The sequence below is a fragment of the Papio anubis genome, chromosome 7 (assembly GCF_008728515.1).
Source record: "Papio anubis isolate 15944 chromosome 7, Panubis1.0, whole genome shotgun sequence".
NCBI lineage: Eukaryota > Metazoa > Chordata > Mammalia > Primates > Cercopithecidae > Papio > Papio anubis.
Genome location: NC_044982.1, coordinates 154203190 through 154221381, shown reverse-complemented (window position 1 = coordinate 154221381; position 18192 = coordinate 154203190). Strand labels below are relative to the sequence as shown.

Here is an 18192-nt window from a genome sequence, read left to right as displayed (position 1 = left end):
AATTACGGGTGCTTCATAAGTATCTTTTGATGGATTTCATTGTTTTGTTTATTTTGCTTTAGACAATACAGACACCTTCATATTTTCTTCTGTAACAAATCTTTTCCAAAGTCTTCATTTGACATGGCTGATGGAGCTGGTCTGCACGGACTTTAGCTTCGACACACAGAACTTACGGCCTCTTTGAGGAACCAATTTTTCAAGCTAAGAGAAGAAATGAAAGTGTTCACTCATTTTTCGAAAAATATTTATGTACTTGGTATCCAGAATGTGACATTGGTTTTACATGTTGGTAGGTTTTTGTCCTAAATTTCTGGGAAGTTACTTCGTCATCTAACGTTTTATTTTCCACACTTATTCGTCTTTAATATGCTACAGAAAACCCCTGTCGCTCAGTGACTGTTTTCTCTCTCTCTCCTTAATATTATTTAGGAATGGAAGCCTTGACTTTTGACGTTCCTTTTAGTTTTATTTTCCTCCCGTGACTCCCCTCTGTACACTCACAGCCGAGGCCGCCGGCATCTGGGCTGAAAGAACCCGTGGCGGGCGAGGAGAGGAGGGTGTCATATTGGCGACAGGCTCCTGCTGGCGGCCGGCGAGCCCGCGGGTTAACGGGGGCGCCGGGGTCAACGCCCTCGAAGTTGGGGGCCTCGGGCGGGGCCGCGCGGGAGCCACGACGGTCGCTCGACCAGAGCATCCCGCAGTCCCGTTCCCTCCAGAGGGGAAGAATGGCCGAATCCAGCACGATCCCACGGAGATCTTCGTCTTCCCGGTGCAGTCTCCGCTACTGAGCGCGGGACCAGCGCAGGCGATGCCGGGCGGCCGACAGGGAAAGCCCAGACCTGGGGCAGCGAAGGAACGAGGGGCCGGGAGCCGGGGGGATTTCCTCCCGCTCTTCCCTCTCCAACGGGAGCGGAAAATGTGATTTGCTGTGCATTCCAGGCGCGGTTCCCTGGGGTGACCTCTCCCAGCCGGCCCGGGCGGGGGGAGCAGACAAAGAGGCGAGGCGGGCGGAGAGGGGACCCCGCGGGGAAGCAGGAGGGGTGCGGGGGGCGGGGGCAGTACCGGGAAAGGGGGCGGATAGCGGGTCTGGCGGCGGCGGCGGCGCCTGGCCAATGGAGAGGCGCGGCCCCGGGCGCCGCGCGCTGCCGCCGGCATTTAAACGGGAGACGGCGCGATGCCTGGCACTCGGTGCGCCCTCCGCGGACCGGGCGACCCAGTGCACGGCCGCCGCGTCACTCTCGGTGCCGCTGACCCCGCGCCGAGCCCCGGCGGCTCTGGCCGCGGCCGCACTCAGCGCCACGCGTCGAAAGCGCAGGCCCCGAGGACCCGCCGCATTGACAGGTGAGCGCGGACGCACCGGGCAGGGGTGTGAGTGGGCTCGGGGGAAGAGGGCCGCACACGAACCGCAGGACCCGCTCACTTCCACGCGCTGCAGGCCTCCGTGAGCTCAGGCCCGGGTGCGCTGTTTGCGGGGGCTAATCGTGAGGAACCATCGCGGGGTCCTTCCTGCTGAGGTCGAGGACACCGTGACCTCGCTGCTCTGGGTCTGCAGGGAAACGTAGGAAAAAAGGTTATCAGGAGCGGGCAGGATGACCCCACATCCCGTTTCTACTTCCCGGAGGGCCCCGAACACGCTCCTGGTGCTCGTGGTAGCAGCGCGGGGCAGACGCGCCGGCTTAGCGAGGGCGCGGAGTCCGGGCCTCCAGAGCGCAGGAGCATCGGGACCTGCGAGTCGGCCGCTGACGGCGCGGCCAGTTGCCTTCAGAGGGTCCCCTGTGCTTGAGGCGCCGCGCTGGGTCTGGGGGCGTCTTGGGGCTCCCATTGGAGTCCGCGGGCTGGAGCATCCGGAGAATCCATGATGTGTGCATTTGCCCATCCCCGAGGTGAGATGGAGACTGGCAAGAGCAGAACCGCTGTGTTCAGCCACAGCGGAAAACCAAACTGTGGGTAACCCGACAGCTGGGGTGCGGGGCGCGGCCCTGGCCGCGGGGTCCAGGGAACCCGCAGTGCTCACAAGGCGCACACCACACGCGCTCGCGGACCGGCCACGCACTCGCGGGCGCTCGCTTCTCTACTCCAGCCTCTTCCCGGCCCCGCACACGCCCGGACTGAATGGTAGACGTTCTGGCGCCGGGCAGCGGCCACCGGCTGGTTTCCACTTCCGCGCGCACCCCTTAAACTGTGTTCTAGAGGCCTCGGCCTCGCCTCGCTGCGCCTCACTAGCTCCTGAGGACTGGGGACTGGCGGCTGAGGCGGGTTGGCGGCTGCAGCGAGCTGGGCGTCTTTCGTTCTCTCTTGCTGCCCAGCTCGCCCCGCTGGCCCCTCCACAGCCTGCGGAGCAAGGCCAGAGTAGGGGAGTGGGAGGTACATCGGGGCTGTCACCTCCTTGCTGGCCGGAGTTATTTGTAGACTACAGGTTCCGGAAGAACAGACGCGCCACCGCTGTCGCTTGGCATTGCCTTCAGATCGCAGCTCCTCCTTGGGGGCGCCCCAGCTTGGTATTTATTTGCCTGCGCCAGGCTCTGGCGACGGTCCCCGGGCCAGGCGAGGAGGGACGGACGGCAGGTGACCAGCCTCTGCTGTGAAGAAATTCCCGCGCGCCCGGAACTGTCCCTAATGCGCTCCTCGACCGACTCCGAATCCCGGCTCTTATAGACAGAAATATAGCCTCAGCTTTAGGGGTTAAAATCTCCTCTTAAAGGGTCCGAGGGCAGAGAGGTGACCACCGACAGGTAATTGGATCTCCTGCTGGAAAGAGCGAATCTGAGCGGTGTGCGCGTCTGTTTATGTTCCCCTTCGAGATGGTGCCAGGACACGAACTGATTAAAACAATCTATTGTGTTAAGTGGGTCACTAGGGTTTTAAGCTGTCCCCGGGACCCCAGAGTAGTGGCTTCCTTCTGGCTGTACACACAAGTTAAATAAATAGCGTAGAAGAGGTTAAGATAACCCCATTCTCGGGTGAGGAGTCCTCTTTCATCCCTAGGGCTTCCCCCTCCCCTTTTATCTTTTTTTTGGAAGGAGGGGGAGCATGAGAGTCTTGAGGGGGGATGTACTTTTCAAAGCAAGGAGGGAAAGATCTTAAGAAAACTATAGATTCTTATTGCCCCCCAAGCCAAGTCTACAACAGTAGGTGATTTGATTACTATCTCTGGATAAATGGCACTGTCAAAATGTTAATATTAACTATTTAAGGGATTTTTTAGCAGGGTAGTGACTCTGTGTGTGTGTGTGTGTGTTTAACCTCCAGGTCATTGTAGGAATTAGAGTCTTTTGTAAACTTTGTAATTTCACAGGTTTCCTATTTTCTTAAAAGTTCATTTTTAGTGAAATGTTTTGGTAACCCGCGCTCTGTAGGAAATCCAGGTTGGCTAATGTGGTCTTTATGTGAGTAGTTACACAGGGAAGAATAAAAACCTATTATGTCCCCACATCTCTGAATGAGGGCTGCCTACCCTGTCTTTGAAACTAAGTTGAAGATGCCTTCAGTCTTAATGGTCAGGTATTAAAAGTGATAAAATGCAAAGAAATTTCATGCCACAGACACCTCCCCCAAGAACTGTTGTTGGAGCATGTTCCACAGTAAAGGACAGCCAGGAAATCTAAACCTTGTATGTAGAGGAAAGGCAGGTGGGGGACAGTGGTTAGGGGAGGTGACTGCAGCCTCTAACCAAAAGGCAACTATCAGGCAAGTGCTACCAGCCCGTGTCTTACCACTACCTGCAGGAATTTTCTTTAGTTTTAACATATGCTCTTAGAAATTCAAAGTACAACAGGAAGTCCTGGGACAAGAGAAATCTTTTTATTCACATGTGAACATGAAGATACAAAACAGATAATTATTTTATTTGTAGCACTCTTCAAATTGTATTGGATTAGAAAAATATCCATTGACCCACTGTTAAGGACAGCACTGGGTGTCATTAGGACAGTGGTTAAGGACCTGTATTTGGGCTAGATAGAACTGGTTTTAAACCGCTGGCTCAGCCAGGAGCAGTGGCTCATGCTTGTAATCCAGCACTTTGGGAGGCCGAAGCGGGCGGATCACCTGGGGTTGGGAGTTCAAGACCAGCCTGACCAACATGGAAAAACCCCGTCTCTACTAAAAATACAAAATTAGCCAGGCGTGGTGGCGCATGCCTGTAATCCCAGCTACTTGGGAGGCTGAGGCAGGAGAATTGCCTGAACCTGGGAGGCGGAGGTTGTGGTGAGCCCAGATAGTGACATTGCAGTCCAGCCTGGGTGAAAAGAGTGAAAACGCCATCAAAAAAAAAACTCCACAAAAACCAAAAAACAAAACAAAAAAAACGCTGGCTCTCCCACTTATGAGCTTTGTGACCTTGGACAAATTTCTAACTTTTCTGAGTGTAGATTCCCTGATTGGTAAAAGGAAGATAATATTATCTACCTCATATTTTGTTATGAAAAATAAATGATAAAATTGGGTCAGAATTCAACATAATGCCTGGCACAGTAAGGGCTTCAAAATAAGAGGTAACTTATTAGTAATGGTGTTAGGAAAAGTAGTAATGTTATACAGAACCAAGGTATATCACAGGGTAGTTCTGAAATTAAATCCTGAATCCTGGCTGAGCGAGGTGGCTCATGCTTGTAATCCCAGCACTTTTGGAGACTGAGGCAGGCGGATCATGAGGTCAGGAGTTCGAGACCAGCCTGGCCAACACAGTGAAACCCCGTCTCTACTAAAAATACAAAAATTAGCTGGGTGTGGTGGCAGGTGCTTGTTATCTCAGCTACTCGGGAGGCTGAGGCAGGAGAATCACTTGAGCCTGGGAGGTGGAGTTTGCAGTGAGCCGAGATCACGCCACTGCACTCCAGCCTGGGTGACATCTCAAAAAAAAAAAAAAAAAAATCCTGAATCCCACGTTACGCAGTGACTAACACATCTTTCACTACAGAATAACACCCGTAACTTGGCCGTCTCTCAGCAGTGCTGCTCAGTGAACGTTTAATATTTATTACTTTCTAACTCATTTGTTGTTGATCTCAAGAATTGTATATAGTCATTAACTTTCCTAAGAAAATCTTTGACAAACATAGAGCTCCTGAGATATTTCACAACCAGGTGGTCTCCTCCCTGTCCTATGCAATGTCGGGCCCTAGCCTGATTTAGCCAACCTGGTCTTCAGACTAGAGAGGCTGTTCAGGGTTCTTACAACACAAAGGGGATGAGACTTCATCCTCTACCTGTGTGCCAACAAGGGACTCTTCTTATCTCCTTGGTGCAGCTTGTCTGAAAAAGAAAATCAACACAACTATCTTTTTAAAAATTAAAGATCAAATTAAAAATAAGCTATACTTTTCCCAAAGATTTAGACCTAAGAAAAAGGAATAGATCTTTCTAAAACCTGGCCTCCACTTAGAGCATTTGTAGTCACTTCCACTATTCCTTTTTTTTTTTTTTTTTTTTTTTTGAGACGGAGTCTCGCTCAGTCGCTCAGGCTGGAGTGCAGTGGCGCGATCTCGGCTCACTGCAAGCTCCGGCTCCCGGGTTCACACCATTCTCCTGCCTCAGCCTCCCGAGTAGCTGGGATACAGGCGCCCGCCACCGCACCCGGCTAATTTTTGCGTTTTTAGTAGAGACGCGGTTTCACTGTGTTAGCCAGGATGGTCTCGATCTCCTGACCTCGTGATCCGCCCACCTCGGCCGCCCAAAGTGCTGGGATTACAGGCGTGAGCCACCGCGCCCGGCCACTTCCACTATTTCTTATGCTGGGAGAATAATTTGATGTCGTGCCTATTGAATGTCTTTCTAAAGCTTGATTCATCAGGAGGAACTGACCAGAAGTCTATGCACAGACATTTGGCTTTAACTGTAATTCCTACTCAAAACTCCCTTTCACTGATTATGAGCAGGTTGCTTAGCTAAAATGAGAAATACAGCAAGAAGAGTGATGGAAGGAGCTGGCTTCAACTGTCCCAAAGACATCATGAACACTGGAAACAGGTCATACATATACCATTTTTATTTCTCAGTCCTCAGAATTAGAATATTGTGTTCCTAGAGGCTTTGTGAAAATTGGAATACATTGCCATGACCTGCACAGGATAGAGGTGGTTAATATGGCTTATCTTGCTTGTAGATGTTTACTCTTCATCCCTAAGGGAAACTGGAAGGAAGGCATGCTATAGAGAGGACCTGCTTTGAGAGTATGTGTCCTCTGGGACAAGTGGAATGAAAGAGAGGATAGAGGCAAAGATAATAAAAAGGTGAGAGGGGGTGAGACTTGCTGGTGGAGGACAGTTGCAAAGAAAACTCATGATGAGAATAACATCACATTTTTTTGCATTGATGCGAAACCGAGGCTGAGTTTGAAACGAAGATATACTGTCTGCAAAAAAGAATCAGCAGAGATGTTAGGTATCTTGATGCACACTGAGCCTATGAGATGCAGCTTAATTTAATTTAATGATGTGAATAGGCCATTTCATAAGTGGTAGAAATTACCATAAAGCGTTTGCAGCTAATGACAGGGCATGGATGATGTCATAGGAACCTAAGTCTGGATGAGCTATGGATTGAATTTTTACTATGGGACACCCTTCTACATGTTGCTATGGAAAAGAATTGTCTTCAAGAAATGTACATCTTCTGCATTTCCTCTCCATCTCTGATATTTACAAAGTGCACATTATTTGGTGACAATACAATTGGGATTTCAAGTGCGTATCATTCCTATTTCCTTCACTGAAGAATCAAGAGCAGTCCGGGGGTGGGGAGAGCTTGGGTGATTGACAAGGATGTGGCAGAGCCCTGGTTCCACTATGAATTATAGTTCTTACCCTGCTTACTGTCACTCATGTGGGGCAGCTAGTGTGCCTCAGAGCATTGCTGTTCTGTGAGAAGCTGAGATCTCGATTGTGACATTCTTGAAGTTGGTGTTTACTTCTCTCTGAATAAACAAAGGTTGACAACTCAGACATCTTACAATTAGTACTAAAGATTTCTGAAGAATAGGCTTCTAAAAAAAGAAAAAGCATTTCACTTTCCATAGCTAATAAATCTTATTTTGAGAAAAATGTACTTTTAAGAAAAAAAAAAAAGCCTGTCTGTCACTGTAGACCCTTTGGCTCAGAAGGTAGGCACCCTCCCATAGAAACAGAAAGTCTGTCTAAATTAAAATTGAAAACCACAGTTGACTAATTTTGAATTTATAGCTCTGCTGTTGGCTTCTGCCATAGTATTAATTTCAATGGCTTCAATTAGAAAATGAAACCCATAGCATTCCATACGAGAACAGGTGAAAAGTCAGGGACATTTGGAATTTTCCTAGAAAAAGAAAGACAAGTCTTAGGAAGCTCTCTGGGATGGAAGGAATTTGCCACACTGAGAGTCAGACATCCAAAGGACTGCGGTTGGCTCTTCTGCTCATGGGCACTGGTGAAGGCATTTTAAAATGCAAAGGATGGTAACTCTGTAAATCAATGAGGTTCATAACAATCATGCATTTACCAAATTTTTACAAGCACCTGCCTTATGCCAGGCACTGAGGGTAAGGTGATGAATAAGCCCTTATCAACTCTCATCCTAGATATTTACTCAATAACACATGTGAAAATGCCAAGAAGGAAAAGTTAAGTATAAAGAAAGCCTTAAGTTGGTTCAGAGAAATAAAATTGCATTTTTCGGATAGATGTTTGTGGAAGGGGCCTTACGAGGTAAACCTGTCCTATGCCGTCAGCATATATTCCCAGTTAGTCTCAGATTGGCCTCTGTGATGACAAACTCAGAGGGTCTTGGTTAGGAGGGGAGGGGTGAATTTGTCTGGAGGCCATTTTCAGGAGGTATGGAGGAAGATTTGGGGAATAGGCCTGGGGCCATCTCGTGTACTCCTCCTCTGAAATGGGGAGTAAGTGAATTGCATTATATTTTATTTTAGATCTTTGTCCCAATTGAATAAGTACCAGAAATTCGTAAAACCTTCTCAAATTCACAATATATTTTGAGACCAGGAGAATGGCTCCTTGAGGAGTTGCCACACTGTCTTAACCTGGTCTCTGGAAAAATTCAGTCCCGTATTATAACTGGGCTTTTCTCATAAATGCTTTTTTTTCTTTTTCTTTTTATTATACTTTAAGTTCCGGGATACATGTGCAGAATGTGCAGGTTTGTTACATAGGTAAACACGTGACATGGTGGTTTGCTGCACCCATCAACCCATCATCTACATTAGGTATTTCTCCTAATGCTACCCCTCCCCTAGCCCCCCACCCCCCAACAGGCCCCAGTGTGTGATGTTCCCCTCCATGTGCATGTGTTCTCGTTGTTCAACTCCCACTTATGAGTGAGAACATGCGGTGTTTGGTTTTCTGTTCCTGTGTTAGTTTGCTGAGAATGTTAGTTTGCTTGTTCATCCATGTCCCTGCAAAGGACATGAACTCATCCTTTTTTATGGCTGCAGAGTATTCCATGGTGTATACATGCCACATTTTCTTAATCCAGTCTATCATTGATGGGCACTTGGGTTGGCTCCAACTCTTTGCTATTGTGAACAGTACTGCAATAAACATATGTGTGCATGTGTCTTTATAGTAGAATGATTCATAATCCTTCAGGTCTATACCTAGTGATAGGATTGCTGGGTCAAATGGTATTTCTGGTTCTAGATCCTTGAGGAATTGCCACACTGTCTTCCACAATGGTTGAACTAATTTACACTCCCATCAACAGTGTAAAAGTGTTCCTGTTTCTCCACATCCTCTCCAACACCTGTTGTTTCCTGACTTTTTAATGATTGCCATTCTAACTGGTGTGAAATGGTATCTCATTGTGGTTGTGATTTGCATTTCTCTAATGATCAGTGATGATCTTTTTTTTATATGTTTGCTGGCCACATAAATGTCTTCTTTTGAGAAGTGTCTGTTCATATCATTTGCCCACTTTTTGATGGGGTTGTTTTTTCCTTGTAAATTTGTTTGAGTTCCTGGTAGATTCTGGATATTAGCCCTTGGCCAGATGGATAGATTGCAAAAATTTTCTTCCATTCTTTAGGCTGCCTGTTCACTCTGATGGTTGTTTCTTTCACCATGCAGAAGCTCTTTAGTTTAATTAGATCGCCTTTGTTAATTTTGGCTTTTGCTGCCATTGCTTTTGGTGTTTTAGTCATGAAGTCTTTGCCCATGCCTGTGTCCTGAATGGTATCGCCCAGGTTTCCTTCTAAGATTTTTATGGTTTTAGGTCTTACATTTAAGTTTTTAATCCATCTTGAATTAATTTTTGTATAAGGTGCAAGGAAAGGGTCCAGTTTCAGTTTTCTGCATATGGCTAGCCAGTTTTCCCAACACCATTTATTAAACAGGGAATCCTTTCCCCATTGCTTGTTTTTGTCAGGTTTGTTAAAGATTAGATGGCTGTAGATGTGTGGTGTTATTTCTGAGGCCTTTGTTCTGTTCCTTGGTCTACATATCTGCTTTGGTACCAGTACCATGCTGTTTTGGTTACTGTAGCCTTATAGTACAGTTTGAAGTCAGGTAGCGTGATGCCTCCGACTTTGTTCTTTTTGCTTAGGATTATCTTGGCAATGCGGCCTCTTTTCTGGTTCTATATGAAATTTAAAGTAGTTTTCTCATAGGCATCTGTAGAACCCTCCACCCCAAATCAACAGGACATACGTTCTTCTCAGCACCACATTGCACTTATTCTAAAATTGACCACATAATTAGAAGTAAAACACTCCTCAGCAAATTCAAAAGAACAGAAATCCTAACAGTCTCTCAGACCACAATGCAATCAAATTAGAACTAAGGATTAAGAAACTTACTAAAAACCACACAACTACATGGAAACTGAACAACCTACTCCTGAATGACTACTGGGTAAATAACAAAATTAAGGCAGAAATAAATAAGTTCTTTGAAACCAATGAGAACAAAGACACAATGTACCAGAATCTCTGGGACACAGCTAAAGCAGTGTTTTAGAGGGAAATTTATAGCACTAAATACCCACAGGAGAAAGCGAGAAAGATCTAAAATCGACACCCTAACATCACAATTAAAAGAACTAGAGAAACAAGCAAACAAATTCAAAAGCTAGCAGAAGACAAGAAATAACTAAGATCAGAGCAGAACTGAAGCAGAGAGAGACACGAAAAACCCTTTGAAAAATCAATGAATCCAGGAGCTGTTTTTTTTTTTTTTAAAGATTAACAAAATAGATAGACCACTAGCCAAACTAATAAAGAAGAAAAGAGAGAAGAATCAAATAGACACAACAAAAAATGATCAAGGGGATATCACCACTGATTCCACAAAAATACAAACTACCATCAGAGAATGCTATAAACACCTCTACACAAATAAACTAGAAAATCGAGAAGAAACGAATACATTCCTGAACACATACACCCTCCCAAGACTAAACCAGGAAGAAGTCAAATCCCTGAATAGACCAATAACAAGTTCTGAAATTGAGGCAGTAATTAGTAGCCTACCAACCAAAAAAAAGCCGAGGACCAGATGGATTCACAGCCAAATTATACCAGAGGCACAAAGAGGAGCTGGTACCATTCCTTTTGAAATTATTCCAATCAATAGAAAACGAGGGACTCCTCCCTAACTCATTTTATGAGGCCAGCATCATCCTGATACCGAAACCCAGCAGAGACACAACAAAAAAAAGGAAATTCAGGCTAATATCCCTGATGAACATCGATGTGAAAATCCTCAATAAAATACTGGCAAATGAATCCAGCAGCACATCAAAAAGCTTATCCACCACGATCAAGTTGGCTTCATCCCTGGGATGCAAGGCTGGTTCAATATACGCAAATCAATAAATGTAATCAATTACATAAACAGAACCAATGACAAAAACCACATGACTATCTCAATAGATACAGAAAAGGCCTTTGATAAAATTCAACACCCCTTCATGCTAAAAACTCTCAATAAACTAGGTATTGGTGAAACGTATCTCAACATAATAAGAGTTATTTATGACAAACCCACAGCCAATATCATACCGAATGCTCAAAAGCTGGAAGCATTCCCCTTGAAAACCAGCACAAGACAAGAATGCCCTCTCTCACCACTCCTATTCAACGTAGTACTGGAAGTTCTAGTCAGGGCAGTCAGGCAAGATAAAGAAATAAAGGGTATTCAAATAGGAAGCGAGGAAGTCAAATTGTCTCTGTTTGCAGATGACATGATTGTATATTTAGAAAACCCCATCATCTCAGCCCAAAATCTCCTTAAGCTAATAAGCAATTTCAGCAAAGTCTCAGGATACAAAATCAATATGCAAAAATCACAAGCATTCCTATACACCAATAATAGACAAACAGCCAAATCACGAGTGAACTCCCATTCACAAGTGCTACAAAGAGAATAAAATACGTAGGAATCCAACTTACAAGGGATGTGAAGGAAGGACCTCTTCAAGGAGAACTACAAACCACTGCTCAAGGTAGTAAGAGAGACACAAACAAATGGAAAAACATTCCATGCTCATGGACAGTAAGAATCAATATTATGAAAATGGCCATACTGCCCAAAGTAATTTATAGATTCAGTGCTATCCCCATCTAGCTACCATTGACTTCCTTCACAGAATTAGAAAAAACTACTTTAAAGTTCATATGGAACCAAAAAAAGAGGCCGTATAGCCAAGACAATCCTAAGCAAAAAGAACAAACCTGGAAGCATCATGCTACCTGACTTCAAACTATACTACAAGGCTACAGTAAGACAAACAGCATGTATGGTATAAGTGCTTTTTTTAAAAAAACTACAAAGTAAATCAATTTTTTTTGTGGTTAGGGTAAAACAAAAACTCTGTATAAAGAGCAGGGATGTTGTAACATAAACTGACCAAAGCTGGGAAACCTACAGTTGGAGCAAAAGCTGAATGTCACATTATCAGCTCCAAACTTGAACTGGTCTAAAAGTACTAGGTTAATGTTGGAAAGATGGTGCCATATAAAGATATCTTAAATTCAATGTTTATTTTAATTTGACATTATCCTAGGGTTGAATGGTGTTTACTTACCATGTGCTGTTCATTAGAAATCTAGATCCTACACTGCCTTTGTGCAAGGTAATTGCTCTGACTAATAATACCAACTTGTCCAGTTTTGGCGGGAGAAATAATAAGGTTACTGTTAAATTGCACGTAGTGGTTATTATGTGTAATACTGGTATTCCAAAGAGAGAAGGAAAATGGGTGCTACACAGCTATATTCTTAGGTTCAGAAAACCACAGGAGTGGGACAGGAGAACCTTCAGGATTCAGGTCTGATTGTTGTGATGGCCGCAGGAGGGAGGCTGTGAATTTGAAACTGCATCCATTGAAAAGAAAATCCTTCCACATTTTAATAATTCTTTCTGTGCCCCATGGCAGCAAGTGCTTATAGGCTTTGCTACTCAAAGCTTAATAAAAAGGCAGACCTGCATCGTAGCAATATCCCCAGATAATTGTCTGCATTTTCAAGTCTAAGAAGCACTGTCCCAGGAGGAAAATCTTTTGAGTCTGAGGCTTCTCTTTTGCACTCTCCTTTTTAAAATTATGCTGCTCCTTCTCCACCCCACTCTCTTCTGTCTTCTTTCTCCCTTTCTGTCTGCCTTTACTACCTCCTCTGAACACTCAACTTGTAGAAGAGTTCCCCTTTCTCTGAATTGCATTCTTCACTTCATTCATTTTTTTCTCTCTCTGTCTATGGCTTCCGATTTTTTGTTGATTTTCCCTCACCTCACCTCCTTGTTATTTTTTGTCATTGTTCACATGTCACTGCCCTTGCGGACCCATATCTAGCTTCAGACCTATCCACAGTAATTCATTGCCACTAATTTGTTCAACATACCCATGCCATTTATTAATGTAAATATTTGCACATACTTGTTCTACCATGCCCATTTTTCTACCCTTTAAATTATATATACACAGACACATATGAGTGACATATTTCACTATTTTTTTTTTTTTTTGAGACAGAATCTTGCTCTGTCGCCCAGGCTGGAGTGCAGCGGCACGACCTCCGCTCACTGCAACCTCCGCCTCCCGGGTTCATGCTATTCTCCTGCTTCAGCCCCCCCAGCAGCTGGGACTACAGGCGCCCGCCACCACGCCCAGCTAGCTTTTGTATTTTTAGTGGAGATGGGTTTTCACCATGTTAGCCAGGATGGTCTCTATCTCCTGACCTCGTGATCCGCCCACCTCGGCCTCCCAAAGTGCTGGGATTACAGGCGTGACCCACCGTGCCCAGCCATGTTTCACCATTTAAAAGGTAGAATAATGTATATCGTGGTACAAAGAATGATAGATTGAATATCTGTGCCCAGTTTCAAGATGAGAATAAGTGAGAGGTGGAGCAGCTTCATGAGTCACGTCACCTACGTGCTTCTGTCTTTCATTCTATGTGCAGTACTGCCACACTTTTGGTTAGTTCTCCAATTGCTCTCACGTTGACACTGAGTTGGATCTGAACAACTTACCTGGGGAGACAAAGTATTGGTATCTTTGCTTAAATGGAGTCATTTATTGAGAGATAAAGTGACATCCTTAAGATCAGATAGCAAGTTACTGCACCAGGATCCCGACCTTTCCTGTTTTGTTGTTTTCCCTCTGTCAAATGCTTTCCGGTCTCCATGAATCTCTCCTTCCACATAGGATAAAAATGCAAAGTCTCAGAAGCATTCACAGCTCAGGAAGCCTCAGGCTAGCTGGGGAGAAAAGACTGGGACATTTCTGGAGGAATGAAGTCCTCTGGGCAGAGAGGTTAATTCATCCTGCTGTAAAACAAAATAGAAAATGAGTTCCCCTCAAAAGGTGCAAAGGTCATGTGGCATTAACACAGTAGGAGCTTACTAAATATTATCAAATACAAGAATGAATATGGTTAAGTGAACGCAATACAAAGTCAAATGTGGTTGGTGCCAGAGGCCAGGAAGAAGTTCTTGTGAGAATAGGTGCAGAGAAGAGCTGGCCCTAGGGGGCTGAGTTTAAAACTTGACTTAGTCACTGTGGGACTCTGGGGGAGTTCCTCCATGGATTGATGGCTGGGTCGTGGAGATAATAGTACCTAATTCATACAGGTAATGTGAGAAGTAAATGGAATGTTTTACATAAGTGTTTAACGAGTGCATTTAAATGCTAGGTGCTACTATTAATTTTTACATTAACTTTGCCATGTTTTGTGTCTTCCCCTCTCTGTGCTTGCTTCCTTTAGTATGAGCCGCACAGCCTACATGGTGGGAGCCCTGCTTCTCCTCTTGGGGACCCTGCTGCCGGCTGCTGAAGGGAAAAAGAAAGGGTCCCAAGGTGCCATTCCCCCACCAGACAAGGCTCAGCACAATGACTCAGAGCAGACTCAGTCGCCCCAGCAGCCTGGCTCCAGGAACCGGGGGCGGGGCCAAGGGCGGGGCACTGCCATGCCAGGGGAGGAGGTGCTGGAGTCCAGCCAAGAGGCCCTGCATGTGACCGAGCGCAAATACCTGAAGCGAGACTGGTGCAAAACCCAGCCGCTTAAGCAGACCATCCACGAGGAAGGCTGCAACAGTCGTACCATCATCAACCGCTTCTGTTACGGCCAGTGCAACTCCTTCTACATCCCCAGGCACATCCGGAAAGAGGAAGGTTCCTTTCAGTCCTGCTCCTTCTGCAAGCCCAAGAAATTCACTACCATGATGGTCACACTCAACTGCCCTGAACTACAGCCACCTACCAAGAAGAAGAGAGTCACACGTGTGAAGCAGTGTCGTTGCATATCCATCGATTTGGATTAAGCCAAATCCAGGTGCACCCAGCCTGTCCTAGGAGTGCAGCCCCAGGAAGTCCCAGACCTAAAACAATCAGATTCTTATTTGGCTTAAACCTAGAGGCCAGAAGAACCCCCAGCTGCCTCCTGGCAGGAGCCTGCTTGTGCGTAGTTTGTGTGCGTGAGTGTGGACGGGTGCCTGTGGGTGTTTTTAGACACCAGAGGAAACACAGTCTCGGCTAGAGAGCACTTCCTATTTTGTAAACATATCTGCTTTAATGGGGATGTACCAGAAACCCGCATCACCCCAGCTCACATCTAAAGGGGCGGGGCCATGGTCTGGTTCTGCCTTTGTGTTTTTGTGCCCTCCTGGGAACCGGGATCTCCCTTCGGAATGAAGGTTCGTGGAAGAGGCTCCTCTGAGGGCAAGAGACCTGTTTTAGTGCTGCATTCAATATGGAAAAGTCCTTTCTAACCTGTGCTTGCATCCTCCTTTCCTCCTCCTCCCCACGGTCCATCCTTTCTTAAGTTGTCAGTGACTATGTCAGTCTAATCTCTTGTTTGCCAAGGTTTCTAAATTAATTCACTTAACTATGATGCAAGTGTTTTTCATTTTGTGAAGACCCTCCAGACTCTGGGAGAGGCCGGTGTGGGCAAGGACAAGCAGGATAGTGGAGTGAGAAAGGGAGGATGGAGGGTGAGGCCAAATCAGGCCCAGCAAAAGTCAGTAGGGACACTGCAGAAGCTTGAAAGGCCAATACCAGAACACAGTGAGGCCCATGCTTCTGAGAAAGTCTTTTCCTAGTATTTAACAGAACCCAAGTGAACAGAGGAGAAATGAGATTGCCAGAAAGTGATGAACTCTGGCCGTTGCTGCGATCTGCTCAAACCTAACACCAAACTGAAAACAGACATTGACCACTCCTGTGTTCAGACCCAAGCAAGTTAGCCAAACCAAACCAAGCCCTCTGCTATGTCCCTCAGATGGAAAAGAGAGGCAGTTTAGAACACTCTGCATAGGGGTAGGAATTAAACAAAATCTCAGAGGCTGAAATTCCTAATAGCTTTCCTTTTTCATGGTTAAAATCCACTCATTTCCAGTTCAGTATTTCCCGTAATGCTTCTGAGAGCCACTAGCCTGACTGATAAAGATTCTGCCGGTGCTGAGTGTACCTGACAGTAGCCTAAGATGAGAGAGTTTAGGGACTACTCTGTTTTAGCAAGAGGTATTTTTGGGGTCTTTTTGTTTTAACCGTTGTCAGGAGATTGGGCTAGAGAGAAGAGGAGGAGAGTGAGGAAATAAAGGGAATTGCTTCTGGCTAGAGAGTAGTTAGGTGTTAATACCTGGTAGAGATGTAAGGGATATGACCTCCCTTTATGTGCTCACTGAGGATCGATCGGACCCTGTTAGGAGAGCATAGCATCCGGGTATATTAGCTGTTCATCTGCTACTGATTGTAACTATTCAGTATCTACTGGTAGGCACTGTCCTCTGATTAAACTTGGCCTACTGGCAATGCCTACTTAGGATTTATCTAAGGGCCAAAGTGCAGGGTGGGTGAACATTATTGCACTTTGGATTTGGTTAACCTGTTTTCTTCAAGCCTGAGGTTTTATATACAAACTCCCTGAATATTCTTTTTGCTTTGTATCTCCTCAGCCTCCTAGCCAAGTCCTATGTAATATGGAAAACAAACACTGCAGACTTGAGATTCGGTTGCCCATCAAGGCTCTGGCATTCAGAGAACCCTTGCAACTCGAGAAGCTGTTTTTATTTTGATCCAGTGCTCTCCCATCTAACAAACTAAACAGGAGCCATTTCAAGGCGGGAGATATTTTAAACGCCCAAAATGTTGGGTCTAATTTTCAAACTTTTAAACTCACTACTGATGATTCTCACACTAGGCGAATTTGTCCAAACACATAGTGTGTGGGTTTTGTATACACTGTATGACCCTGCCCCAAATCTTTGTATTGTCCATATTCTCCAACAATAAAGCACAGAGTGGATTTAATGAAGCACACAAATGCCAAGGCAGAATTTTGAGCGTGGGCGAGAGGAAAAGGGAACGAAACTGAAAATGTAAAACCACACCAGAGAGGAAAAATGACATTCAGAACCAGCACACACTGAATTTCTCTTGTTGTTTTAACTCTGCCACAAGCATGCAATTTTGTTAGCAGAGATGACTTCAGTTGGCAGCAGTAATCTTTTTTTAGGAGCTTGTACCACAGTCTTGCATATAAGTGCAGATTTGGCTCAAGTAAAGAGAATTTCCTCAACACTAACTTCACTGGAATAACCAGCAGCATAACTACCCTAAAAGCACAGCACTAGCCAAAGAGGGAAATGTCTATTCTTCTTACTGTGTCTATATTAAGACTAGTACAAATGTGGTGTGGCTTCCAGCTTTCATTGAAAATGCCATATCTGTGACATATTTTATTCGAGTCACTGATGATGTCATGATATATTTTTTCATTATTATAGTAGAATATTTTTATGGCAAGATATTTGCGATCTTGATTGTACCTATTAAAATAATGCCAAACACCAGATATGAATTTTACGATGTACACTTTGTGCTTGGCATTAAAAGAAAAAAACACACATCCTGGAAATCTGTAAGTTGTTTTTTGTTACTGTAGTTCTTCAAAGTTAAGAGTGTAAGTGAAAAATCTGGAGGAGAGGATAATTTCCACTGTGTGGAATGTGAGTAGTTAAATGAAAAGTTATGGTTATTTAATGTAATTATTAATTCAAATCCTTTGGTCACTGTGATTGCAAGCATGTTTTCTTTTTCTCCTTTATATGACTTTCTCTGAGTTGGGCAAAGAAGAAGCTGGCACATTGTATGTTGTTGGAGTCTCTTATCTGGTCAGGGGGAACAAAATCTTGACCCATCTGAACGTGTGTTACTGAGTCAGTGCCTGAACCTTTATTTTTTAAATTGAATGTTCCTTAAAGGTTAACATTTCTAAAGCAATATTAAGAAAGACTTTAAATGCTATTTTGGAAGACTTATGATGTATGTATACAAACAAATAGCAGATAATGGTGAATAGCTCAGACATAAAGTCCTTTTAAGGAGAAAATCTAAAATGAAAAGTGGATAAACAGAACATTTATAAATGACCAGTTAATGCTTAAGAGTGAAAGTAGATCTATTGATTTGTCATTCCTCAAGATATTTAATATCAACTGCATTATGTATTATGTCTGCTTTAATCATTTAAAAACAGTAAAAAATTATATAGACTATGATTGAGGTACCTTGCTGTGTAGGAGGATGAAAGGGGAGTTGATAGTCTCATAAAACTAATCTGGCTTCAAGTTTCATGAATCTGTAACTAGAATTTAATTTTCACCCCAATAATGTTCTATATAGCTTTTGCCAAAGAGCAACTAATAAATTAAACCTGTTCTTTTTGTGTGTGTGAGCGTGCGTTTGTGTTTGGTAGTGTTCGTAGGGCAG

The 18192-nt window shown here is 44.6% G+C and overlaps 1 protein-coding gene and 1 long non-coding RNA gene across 3 annotated transcripts in view; one reads left to right on the top strand and one right to left on the bottom strand.

Moving 5' to 3' along the window:
- Nucleotides 1–1161: 1161 nt before the first annotated feature.
- GREM1 (gremlin 1, DAN family BMP antagonist) lies at nucleotides 1162–18148 on the top strand. 2 transcript variants are annotated; one of them, XM_003900714.4, is made up of 2 exons: nucleotides 1162–1344; nucleotides 14189–18148. In XM_003900714.4, exons 1-2 carry the CDS (start codon nucleotides 1178–1180, stop codon nucleotides 14742–14744), a joined length of 723 nt encoding a protein of 240 aa, XP_003900763.1. In that variant the 5' UTR covers nucleotides 1162–1177; the 3' UTR covers nucleotides 14745–18148. The 2 variants fall into 2 exon arrangements, with proteins under 2 accessions (XP_003900763.1, XP_017815978.1); XM_017960489.3 differs by lacking the exon at nucleotides 1162–1344 and adding an exon at nucleotides 2670–2735.
- The window catches only part of LOC103885711, a 45199-nt gene continuing 32770 nt past the window's right edge, over nucleotides 5764–18192 (bottom strand). Inside the window, exons 4-6 of the long non-coding RNA XR_004185220.1 lie at nucleotides 13561–13751; nucleotides 6807–6916; nucleotides 5764–6355 (exon numbers count right to left, since the gene is read on the bottom strand). This is a non-coding gene — a long non-coding RNA (uncharacterized LOC103885711). The remainder of the gene's footprint in view (nucleotides 6356–6806; nucleotides 6917–13560; nucleotides 13752–18192) is intronic.

Excerpts from the sequence above, each read along its gene's own strand:
- GREM1 (XM_003900714.4), top strand. The coding sequence starts at position 1,178 with ATGCCTGGCACTCGGTGCGCCCTCCGCGGACCGGGCGACCCAGTGCAC. Across the intron at positions 1,345-14,188 it reads AGGACCCGCCGCATTGACAG|TATGAGCCGCACAGCCTACA; the intron begins GTGAGCGCGGAC and ends TGCTTCCTTTAG.